General features: G+C 46.2%; 1 protein-coding gene across 1 annotated transcript in view; it reads right to left on the bottom strand.

The window, feature by feature from the left end:
* CNTNAP2 (contactin associated protein-like 2) overlaps positions 1-12408 on the bottom strand; it is a 1478157-nt gene that overhangs the window by 289548 nt on the left and 1176201 nt on the right. Inside the window, exon 16 of the mRNA XM_006861289.1 lies at positions 3464-3591. Coding sequence (XP_006861351.1) covers positions 3464-3591 — 128 coding nt within the window. The remainder of the gene's footprint in view (positions 1-3463; positions 3592-12408) is intronic.

Here is a 12408-nt window from a genome sequence, read left to right as displayed (position 1 = left end):
GGCCCAGGATCGGACATTGTTTTGTTCTGCTGTGCATGGGGTCGCTATGAGTCGGTTCCGACTCGATGGCACCTGACAACAACAACAACCCTGTACAGAACTGACTCAACAGCACGTAACAACACAAATAATAATAATTCTGTGTTTAACTTTTTGAGAAATTCCTAAACTGTTGATTTCAGCTCATAGTGACTCTGTGTAGGGTTTCTGAGGAGTAGCTGATAGATTTGACCCACCAAATTGTGGTTAGCAGTCCAGTGCTTAGCCTACAATGCCACACTAGAGCTCCATATTTATGAGTTTCACAAAGTTTATGGAAAAATTGAACAACAAGAGGAAATCTCTTAGAGTTCTGGTGTGGCACTATCAGGTAAGCACTGGACTGCTAACCATAAGGTCAGTGGTTCAAACCCACTCTCTTCAGAAACCCTATACAGGGTCATTATGAGTTGGAACTGACTCAATGGCACTTTATTGAGGGAAACTCAATAAAGGTACATAATAACCAAACAGCACAATCAACCAACCTGACCTCGGGAATATGTGGGAACACTCCACCCAACAATAGCGCAAGGTACTTCTTTCCCAGCGTGCATGAAGCAGTCTCCAGAACAGACCATAGGTTGGACCACAGAGAAAACTTCAATAAATTAAAGAAGAAAACAAAAGAAACTCTTTAAGGGATGAATTAGAACGTCTACTAGGAAATGGGCAGACAACCTAACAGATATTTTGCAAGAAGATTAGCCAAGGGCTAAATTAATGTATGAACAATAAACAAATCCAATTAAAAACAAATAAAAGTAAACTTAACAGTACTCCTAAAAGTAGACCACGCCCCACTTTCCCACCCTAGCCCAATTCCTACCCCTACCCCTTTAGGTTCACAGCCCGATTCGTAACCACTACGCTACCAGAGTCCTAACCATAACCTGGTGTGGAGCTGTAGGATAAGCACTGGACTGCCAACCACAAGGCAGCAGTTCAAACCCACCAGCCACTCTCAGGAACTCTATACTAGGCCACTGTGAGTTGACTTGATGGCACATGAGAACACCCATAACCTATATAAGCTTAACACGGCACGGATTTTAGCTCCGGTCTCGAATGAGCTGCAATTTTACATCCGGTCTAGAACGAGCTGTAATTTTACATCTGGTCTAGAACAAGCTGTAACCTAAGGGTGGGGTGGGGTGGGGTGGGGGGAAGATACTACAAGTTTTACACAAACTTTTTGAAGCTCCAACATCTCTTTTTGTACAGAGACCAGTCAGGAGTAATAAAGCATGTTGTTGTTGTTAAGTGCCATTAAATTATTTCTGACCCACAGTGACCCTGTATAGGGTTTCAGAGGAGCAGCTGGTGAGCTTGAACTGCCAATCTTACAGTTCAAACAACTTTGCAGTTTGGCGCATAAACCCACAGTGCCACACCAGGACTCCAACAAAGCATAATGTCATTTAATTATAAAACCAACTGGAAAGATCATCATTAAGATACATCTCTGTGAAGCTTCAATACCACAGGGCCACCAGCGTAGTGGTTACGAATCGGGCTGCGAACCTTAAGGTCAGCGGTTCGAAACTATCAGCCGCTCCGCGGGAGAAAGATGAGGCTTTCTACTCCCGTAAAGATTTACACCCTCGGAAACCCTGTACTGGGTCGCTATGGGTCGGAACCGACTCGATGGCACTTAACAACAACAACAACAACCTTTGCTGTGCAGTGTTGATAAATACAACAGCTGATTTTTTTTTTTTTTTTAATCAAGGGCCCTAAGACGTCTCCAAGAGCATCAACCTTGGGACCGAAATGGGCACTGACCACCAGAGTTTCCCCAAAGTTGGCCGTTTAAACCAAAATAAAGTCTGGAATAGACCATCTAGCTCCTCTTCTGTAAGTATTGGTTATCATCGATTCCCATCACACCACCTAGATTTTCATATGCATTTCACAAAATGTGGTTTAAACTTCTTTTCCTTATTCCCCAGATTATATCTAGCAAAGTGCTACCAAATAACAGCCAGAAATGAGTTCGTCCAGTGGACTGATGTGTTGGTGGAAAGAGGACAATGCTGGCCAGAAGCCATTCATAGGCTCTTCAGCTTCAGAACAGGTGAGGTTTGCAGGAGTTCCACATCTCTGCTGGGCAGGTGGGCCACTAGAAGGAACCTTCTCTAAGTCAGAACTAACTTCAGAGTTAGAAGCCACCAGGCGGATACTGTGGATCGATTGTAAAATGCTAAGAGGAGTAATCACGTGTGATGAACGGGACTCTTTCTCTAAAGCAGCTACAATTACATTTCTTACTGAAGAAGTGTCTAAGCATGGCTAGATCAACGAGGCATCATTGTTCACCAGAAAAGCAACAAATCTCTCTGCAGATTGTCTCAGTTTCCAGCGCTCTTCTCTCCTTCCTTCACGGGCGCACCCACACGCCCTTGCCCCTGGTTCAGGAGCACTGCCTTGCCTCATTGCCCACAGGTGTGAGGTACTGAGTCCAGAGCACTGCAAGGAGTGGGTGCCATCATTTATCATTGGGTGTACTCCCCCCTTGTTTACAGATGTGGCGGAAACATCCATCTCACTAAACACTTTCCCTGGAGGGTGCCACCTGCAGGCACCAACCCTTGATGACCACCCGGGAGGAGCTCATGACCACACCTGGAAACGGGCTTCCTGCCTGAGGTCTCCTGGTGCCAGTCACACAAGACCAGAATCTGGGTCTGCTGATGTCCTGCACACATCATACACACAGACATCTCCCCAGGGAGCCACCCTACCTGTAAGCCCACAGAGGAGGGGAAAGGAGACCCAGCCAGTTCACTTTAGAGTTCCCATGGCAACATATCACTGGCTGTCCCCTTCTGAAGATACAGCATGAAGGGAAGTGGCCATTATAAAATCCTACTGGGGTTCTTACCTGGCAGGCCCCCCTGCTCCTGCTGTGTGAGCTAGCAGCCCTAGTTCCTTATCCTGAGAGCAAGTTAGACGCATATAAACAATGAGGTTACCAAGGCCCATCAGCTCTGGGCTCTGATGAGGGTGGAATGTGATAATGATCACTTCAAACTTTTTAGAGCCAGCGCCCAAGTTTACAATGATATATTAAGCCATAATTCCACTATTTGTGTCACCATAAACTCAGTTTATGGTGGTTGATGGGGATATAAATAGTCATGCTAATGATATTAACAGCGGCGGTCCAGCTGTTGAGGGTCGTGTGTACTATTTATAGCACCATGAAGGAAGGTGTCAGACTCGGTTTGTCTGAATTCACAGGAAGAGAGTGTCCACTCTTGATGCCCACACTTAGGGTCCAGGGGTGGAGACTAGGGGCGCCCTCCTCCAGCGGTATCTAGCCCAGCACTCCACATTCCCTGATGGTTCTTTAGGGACCCTTAAGGAGCAGGATTCTGCTCAACGCAATCAGAAAGCACGTCTGCGACGCTTGCCAACTTACTGTCCCCTTGGCATCGTAGAGGGCCTACGCTCAGCTTGGCCTCGGAGCCCGGCCGGTTTGTGTCTCCTACCACCACCTGGCTCACAGGCAGATGGTCTTTGTAAGACAGGAAGCCGGCGTCCTTTCTCCTGAAGCACAAGACAGAAGGAGGGAGACTGAGTTAGAAAGGCGTGTTTTCTGAGAATTGTTCAGGCTGAGAACTGCACAACTAATCAGACATTCACTGAGACCCAGGTAAACCGTGACCATCCGCGCAACACCTGCTTCTCCTTCAGAGCTGTTGAGAAGTGAGTTGCCAGGGCCCAGGTAAGAGGCCACCTTGTCACAAGAGCTGCACACACTCACAGCGGTGGTAGCACGAACTCCAGTGGGTTGTACGGACCCATAAAACAGGCCTCTGAGCTGGCGGCCCCTTTAGTTCCTTCAGTGCTTGGTGCTTGTTTTAACAACTGATACGGTTTATGGCATCCTTGGCAGGGCCTAGGTCAATTTCTGGTGACAGTGAGGAGTGGGCTGGGAGTCAAACCAGGGTGGGTTCCCCGAGGCCCTTTTCCTGGTCATCCATACTTACCTCTTGTCTGGTCTCTACCGGATATCCCACTGCTATGGAAACCAGCCTAAACCAGCCTCGGGTGCACTGGCCCCCACAATTTCTCCGTTGCAAGCTGAGGCCCATTAGCCCAAAAGGCCCGTGGGTGCCAAACTCAAATTTGTACACATCTAATTGTTTTGTTCTGTGATGCATAAGGTCGCCATGAGTTGGTATGGACTCGATGGCACTTAACAACAACAATAATTGTTTTAAAAATAGTTCCAATGGGCCAATTCCTATCCACTTAGAGCCTGCCTGCTTTGCTGTTTCTGTGAAATTGCAGCCCACCTCTGGTCACCCTAGATAAGATCCAACTCAGGGCTGTTCCTGGTGTGGCACTGTGGGTTAATGTGCCAGACTGCAAAGCCGTTAGAACTGCAAGGTTGGCGGGTTCAAGCTCACCATCCGCTCCTTGGAAACCCTATCCAGGGTCACTATTGGTCGGAACCGACTCAATGGCACTTAACAACAACAGGGCTGTTCCTGGAGCTCTCTGACCCAGAGCCCACTTGGCTGCAAGAGGACCTCGAGGGACAGGAAGCCACCTTCTCCCTTCTCAGGAGTGTCCAGGTCTCTCCCCTTCTCTTGCCCCTGTGATACCTCCTGCTGTTGGAGCCCCTGCCCCACTAACAGCGTGTCATTCAGTGTGCTGTCTGACCCTCAGACTTCAGAGTGTGGGCACTCACATACTGAGGTCAGTCAGGCCGCGAGGTCAGTCAGGACCTACAGACACCTGGGTCAGAGTCAGACTCGGCCGCCAGAGGCCCTCAGACGTGACCTACTACCTCAACCATGTCTGTGTTTTCAACATTCCAAATGGAAGGTACGAATTTTCGTTTTGTGAGTTTGCTTTCTCTTGACTAAATTAGAACTATGACCAGCAGGGAAGCACTGTATGCTTGGTTGCAATCCAGTTAACATTCAAGACACAAATCTCCGGTACCAAACCAAGAAAACAGGAAAAGCCATGAGTGTCATCTGAGTAAACAACAAAAAGTCACCCTCTCCTTGACTTTTGGTGACAGGGCAAACATCTGGAGATGCTATGTTTCTTCTGAATTTCTGCTGCTGGACGGTCTTCACGTGGCATGCCCTCTCTCTTCCTTCATCTGCAACACATATTTGGGGGGCACAATTCAATTTGCAACAGGTGCATAGAACATGGTTTGACGAGTGCCAAGTTTCTGATGTGTCTTGTAGCACAGCCTACAATTAGCAGGAAGATGAGTGAGTGACAGGGACGAATAGAACGAGCCTAGAGCGGGCTCCTTGCAGACACTGTTGCAAGGAATGTCCATCTCAGCACCTGGGTGAAAGTGATTTAGCAAGCAACACAGCTCAGAAGTTACGGTCTTTGCAGACTGAGGTCAATCTAATTCAGGGAGATATTAAGCAGCTGTTTATCATGTGAGCATAAGAAGCTAATTACATCTGTTCGTGGGCTTGTGAATTACCGGAGTCGATCATCCATCCCAAACAGGCCCTGAACTCAGGCTCATGAATTATCTTTGCAGTCACATCACTGCTGAATAAAACTTGATCCTGCAGATTTGGTGTCTCTAACCTGGCAGAGCTGTAAACAGCTGACGTGCTTGGAGGCGAACAGAAAGGTTGAAGGTCGGAGACCACCCAGAGGCACCTCTGAAGAAAGACCTGTCATTCTACTTTGTGAAGAGCAGTCATTGGAAACCCCAAGGAGCTCAGTTCTACTTGGACACACATGGGGTCTCCATGAGTCATCTACTGGATGGGAAAGTGGTTTGGTTTAACCTTGCAGTTGGTGACTTCGCTCCACTATTGTCTTGCTGGGGAATTTTGTTTTAATCTGTTATTATTCTATAGCCTGCTTTTCTTATCCAGCTGAGAAAGCAGACAAGTCTTTAGACAGTAGAGCCTTGCCCTCCACTCAACAAAAAAGGAAAGAACCTAAAACCCTAAAGAAGACGAAATAGCCTGAGCTTCTGCAAACACGAGCCTTGTGCTCTATCAGATCTGGTGAAAGTTAGCCTACAATTCTAGTATGTTGTTGTTGTTAAGTGCCGTCGAGTCGGTTCCGACCCATAGCGACCCTGTACAGGGTTTCCGAGGGTGTAAATCTTTATGGGAGTAGAAAGCCTCATCTTTCTCCCACGGAGCAGCTGGTAGTTTTGAACCGCTGACCTTAAGGTTCGCAGCCCGATTCGTAACCACTACGCTACTAGTATAGAAGGACTAATTCTTCCCAAAGTTTTAGAAGTACTTGGTTATCTGTAAAAGAAGCACCCCTCCCCTCACCCAAATATAGAATTATAGTGAGTGTGCTTTCATGTGCTGTCATTGTTAAGCTAGAAATTTCTGGAAATAATTCAGCAGGTTAATATCTTGGCTGCCGAGGATATTTCAAGAGGAGACAGGCTATTGTTGCTATTAGGTCATTGAGTCAACACCGACTCATAGCAACGTCATGCACAACTGAATGAAACACTGCCCGGTCCTGGGCCAACCTCACTAATGTTGCCCTGCTTGAGCCCATTGATGCTGCCACTGTGCCAATCCATCTCGCTGGGGGTCTTCCTCTTTTTCTCTGACCCTCCACCTTACCAAACATGACATCCTTCTACAGTGACTGGTCCCTCCTGACAATATGTTGAAGTATGAGAGACTAAGTCTGGCCATCCTGGCCTCTAAGTCGCACTCTGGCTGCACTTCTTCCAACACAGATCTGTTGGTTCCTTTGGCAGCCCATGATACTTTCAATATTCTCCAACACCGTAACTCAAAAGCATCAGTTATTCTACGGTCTTCCTTATTCACTGTCTAACTTTCTTATGAGTCTGAGGTTATTGAAAATACCATGGCTCGGGTCAGGCGTACCTTAGTTCTCACACTGACACCTTTGCTCTTGAACACTTTAAAGAGGTGCTGCACATTTGCCTAGTGCAATACATCGTTTGATTTCTTGACTGTTGCTTCCATGAGTGTTGATGGTTGATCTGAGCAAAATGAAGTCTTTGACAACATCAATCTTCTCTCCATTTATATGGATGTTGTTTACTGGTCCATTGGTGAGGAGTTTTGTTTTCTTTCCTTTGAGATGCAATCCATACTGTAGGCTGTGGTCTTTGATCTCCTCTTTGATAATGTGAGAAGGGAAAAAAAAATCCACATGAACAGCTGGTTAATAGTATCAGCTGTTACAGAGCATGTGTAGCTCCAGACTTTCTGCAGCCCCCTCATGTGTGTGTGTGTGTTCATTTGTTGTTTCACTCATTCATTCCTTTGTTCAGTTTTGGTGCTATGAATCACTTCTGAGGCACACTGGCTCCAGGTGGCGGAGGAGACTGTCCCCACAGGGTTCTAGGCTGCCATCTGTACACAGGCAGACCGCCTTCTCCCATGGACCCAATGGGTTCACAAATTGGTTTGAATCACAAATTTTAGGTTAGGGGCCATCTAGCTCTTTATCTCTATGTAGACTATGTAGAAAATGTCTCAAAGCCAAAGCAACAGACACAAAATGGACATTAGTGGTTACCAGCGGCTTGGGGTGGGAACAGAAATTAGCCATTAATGGGGTTAGGGGAATCTTAGATAGAAAATGGAAATGCCCTCAAACTGTGTTGTGGGGATTTGTTGCATGCCTCAGTGAATTTACTAACATTCCCTGAGTTGTATATTTAAGACTAGGGGAGTTAGGGTATGTAAACTCTACCTCAATGAATTTCCTTCAGCAAAGGGGGAACTGCAGATGTCAGGAATGCTAGTGGATGACCGAGCTCTGCAAGGTTTTCATGGCGGTGACCTCTGGAAGTAGACTGGTAGACCTGGCTGCAAAATGCTTCTAGGTAGACTTGAACTGCCAACCTTTTGGTTAGTAGGCAAGCAGATTAACTGTTTCAGATCACACTGGGATTCCTGATGTCAATATCAAACCCCAAACCAAACCCACTGCCACCTAGGAGGTTCCAAATCATAGCGACATTTGATCTTATTTGAGGCACTGTGACTGGGAATTGAAACCGAGGTCTCCTGAATGGCAGGTGAGAATTCTGCCACTGAGAAGTCACTGGCCCACAGAATAAACTGACAGCTCTGCCAAGACATTTCTCCCGCTGGTTTCCCCCTAAGGATCGTTAGGCTCTCCTCACATCACCGAGGTGGGTAACTGGGGGGGAGGTGACTGAGCTTTAGAATGCTGGAGGCACCAATGACTGGCTGCAGCTCACGGACTGGGAACCACTGGAAACGCCAAGATGGCAGACAAGGCCTAATTTAAGATTCCTTCCTGGGATAGGAAAGAAATTCTGAACTAGTCAATTTTTACAACACCAATTTGTATCTAATTTACTCTCTATGTGAAGTCTTTCTAGTGTCCCCACCGATCTCCACAGCCGAGAATCACTATAGCCACACTCCACATTAGCTGAACTTTTGCTTAAACACCTTGGTCTGCTCAAAAGACAATTGGTCCTGACTTGTTTGACCTCAGAAGGTAATGCAATAAACCCTGTATATTTATGGTATGGATGTGACCTTCCTCAAAGGTTGTACTGTTCAATGATGCACTGCTCTTCTTTTCATCCAGAGGCATGGCGTTTTTATCCCACTGCATTTGTGGCCCCTCCTACGGCCCCTTCAGCTAACACAGATCCATACAAATGATTCTCCCATCGATCCCAACCAGGCTAACCCTACAGCATGGCTAACAGAGTTCCTTACTCCTCCTTCATTTCAGCAGGCTGGTGCCCACCGAGTGGACACAAAGGGCTTGTTGGAAGGTAGAAGAGGTTTCCTTCTGTGAACTTGTGTGTTTATGTTATTGGTATTTTGGAAATGCTGAAAATCTGGGATGTAAAAGCCTGAAAAGGCTCACTACCTTACTTTTTATGGTAAGATAGTCCAGTTAAAAAATAAAGTTTCAAAGCATCTTTCAGGAACCAGACTAATGTGAGTGAGAGGCAGCCCTGGTGGGAGAATGGAGACCACCATGGAGCAAGAATTAAGGGAGAAGATGACTTAATGGGATTGAAAATACATGACCCGAAATATGAGAAGGAAGTAACAGGATTGTTTGTCATTTAAATGAAAGGAAGAGAGTTTCAGGCAGGGGAAAGAAGGTGGTCAGTTACATGAAATACCGTCAAATGTCTGGTGTGAGAAACTGATGGGAGTTTCCAGGAGGAACCTCAGTGCACAGATTACAGGGTCCCATGGAATAAGCAAGAGAAAGGAGGATGCTTGACTGAACCATGTCATCAAAGGGAGAGGAGAAAGTCGAGACACAAGGCTGACCTCGTGTATTTGTGATGCTGGAATGCTGGATGAGGCACTGCATGAGCACCTGGAATTTCTGTGGGGTCCTGGAGTGGCGCTGTGGGTTAATGCGCTGGACTGCAAAAATTAGACTGACCTACAAGATTGGTGGTTCAAGCTCACTTGCTGCTCCTTAGAAACCCTATACAGGGTCACTATGGGTTGGGACCAACTCGACAGCACTTAATAACAACAACAAGAGTTTCCATGGAGACTGAGAACTGAATTGAGTATGTTATGTCACATACGAGGGAACTTCTAAACACTAGTGGGAAAATTCCATTATCTTTTAATTCCAATTTTCCACAAACTTGTTAGAAGCCCCTAATATGGTTGCAATCAATTTGCCAACATTATTTTCCAAGGTTGGTGGCAAAAACCTTATAAATATTAGTCTTGTGTATATAAAAACCAGTTACCCTGGAGTGCATTCCAACATCCGGCAACCCTGTGTGTGTCAGAGTAGAACTGTGCTCCACAGGGTTCTCAGTGGATGGTTTTTCATAAGTAGATCCCACTCATGGCTCCCCCGTGTGGTCAGAGTCAAGCTGTGCCCCACAGGGTTCTCAGTGAGTGATTTCTTATAAGTAGATTCCATTCATGGCACCCTTGTGTATTAGAGTCGAGCTGTGCTCACAGGGTTCTCAGTGAGTCATCTGTATGACGATATCACCAGGACTTTCTTCTAAAGTGCCTCTGGGTAGACTCAAACCTCCAACCTTCTGGTGAGTAGCTGAGCGCTTAACCATTGCAGCTAACATAGAACTGTTGAGAGGATAACTTGAAAGGGCGCATAACTAGGAACTTTCTGACACAGCTGTGGATGGTGGTGCTGTGGAGTCAGTTCTGACCCATAGTGACCCTGCTTAGGGTTTCTGAGGCTGTAAATCTTTATGGGAGCAGAAAGCCTTATCTTTCTCCTGCAGAACAGCTGGTAGTTTTGAACTGCTGACCTTGAGGTTAGCAGCCTGACTCCCAGCTGTGGATAGCAAGTAGTACACTCTATCCTTGTATGTCAGCATGGACAAAGAGCACTTGAGTCGCTTCAGATACAACAAACCAAAAGCAGGTGCACCGGGCCCTAGACGGTCAATACATGGTCAACACGTGGTCAACACGTGGTCAATATATTTGGGAAAAGTTTGCTCTGTCTCTATTCTTGGAGAATATAACTGGAAGAAGAAGGAATTTGATAGTTCACAGTGGGGTACTGAGTTTAGGGGTTAACCACTGCCAGTTGTATCTTTGATCTTTATTGGGTTTGCAGTAAAACAGGAATTTGGTAACCCACTCAGGAACATTCTAAAACTTCAGTTAATTAGATTTTAATAAACAAGGTCGTCTCTATTGGCAAGCTGGCTCTGTAATTTAGAGGGTGCTGCATTTATGATACCATCCAGCTTAGGCAAATGAGAAGGGATATAAATCCTCCCCTCAGAAGAAAGGCTGTAAAAGTCCATCACTGTTAATTGAGGGTCAGCAAATACCATCAGAGGAAGGAGGGAGTGTTCTGGACAATGCAGAGCTCAATGCAGAGACGGTTTTATGAGAAAATTACTTGGCAGAGTGTCTTGTGAGTGTGGGTTCATGTTGCTCTTGTTGGGATCCAGCTGGGGGATTAGCATGTGCTCCTTAGAGGCAGGGTTCTGGTTTGAAGATAATCTGAAAATGGAAAAGTGAAGCAAACCAGGCTGTGAAGTGGAGGGCAGGGGAGATCACTTGTCTCTTCCTGAGCTTGTTCCGCATCAAAAGTACATACAGAACTATTTAAGATTTCCAAGGAAACCTGGAATTAACTTTTATAAGAAGAACATCAGCACAGACATTTGTTGATGAAAATGATCAAACAGTGTTGACAGGGTAGTTCTTCACAGTGGCCCCCAATGCCATCTATGTGGGATTTGCACTCAGGAAGTCCCTGCTGGGAGCAAACGTTTAATGTGCTCATCTGCTAATGGAAGCATGTTTCAGTAGCTTGAGTCCATCCACAGGCACCTTAGGAGAAAGATCAGGTGATGCACTTTCAGAATATTAGCCACTGGAAACCCGGTGTGGTACAGGTCTACTGAAACACACATGGACTGGAGTCCAGCGGATGACAGCTGGTTTTCTGGGGGCAGCAGTGGGAGGAAGTCATTGAAGGAGCCCTGCCAGCATGTCCTCCTACACAAGAAATGAACTTAGAGTAGACCAAGGTCCTGATTCGTATAAAAACATTGATGTGCAAAAGCCACAATCAAAACCCACTAAGGCTGGGCAGGCTCGGTCCATCTGTCCCCCTGAGGGTACAGCACTGGGGATCTGGCTCTGACCATGTGTGGACGGCCCTGTCTGCAGTGTGGCCTGCTGTGTGGACATGGCCTTGCTCACTTGGTAGGTCAGGATGTGATGGGGTCCTGAGGTAGCCGTTCTGAAAGCAGACCATCTCCCTGAGGAGAAGAGTGTCATGTCTGACTGCCCCTTGGAAGCTTTGATAGTGGCACTCAGAACATTCTTGTTTTCCTGGCAGGAAACCTTTTTTTTTTTTTTTTAAAAAAAAAGGGGTCTGGTGCCAAATATTCATGTTCCATTTTTACAATCACTTCCCAATTGATGCATTTGAGTTATGGTATTGGCAAAGATTACGGACTATACCATGTACTTCCAGAAAAACAAACTCATCTGTCTTAGAAGAAATATATCCAAACTGCTTCTTAGATGTGAGGACTGTGGGATTTTGTCTCACATACTCTGGACATGTGGTCAGGGGGACCAGTCCTTGGAGGGCAGCATGCTTGGTAAAGTGGAGGGTCATTGAACAACAGGAAGACCCTCTCAATGAGATGGACAGACACAGTGGATGCAACAATGGTCTCAAACGTAGTAACAATTGTGAGAACGAGGCAGAGTTTTATTTTGCTGTACATCGGGTCGCTCTGAGTTGGAACTGAGTTGATGACATCTAACTGGCGGAAAGCAGAGAATGCCAGAAAGATGTTTACCTGTGCTTTATTGACTATGCAAAGGCTTTCGATTGTGTGGATCATGACAAGCTATGGACAACATTGCGAAGTATGAGCAT

This window comes from Chrysochloris asiatica, unplaced genomic scaffold (assembly GCF_000296735.1).
Source record: "Chrysochloris asiatica unplaced genomic scaffold, ChrAsi1.0 scaffold00041, whole genome shotgun sequence".
Classification (NCBI taxonomy): domain Eukaryota; kingdom Metazoa; phylum Chordata; class Mammalia; order Afrosoricida; family Chrysochloridae; genus Chrysochloris; species Chrysochloris asiatica.
Note: the sequence above shows the minus strand (reverse complement) of the source record. Positions and strands in the feature narration are given on the sequence as shown.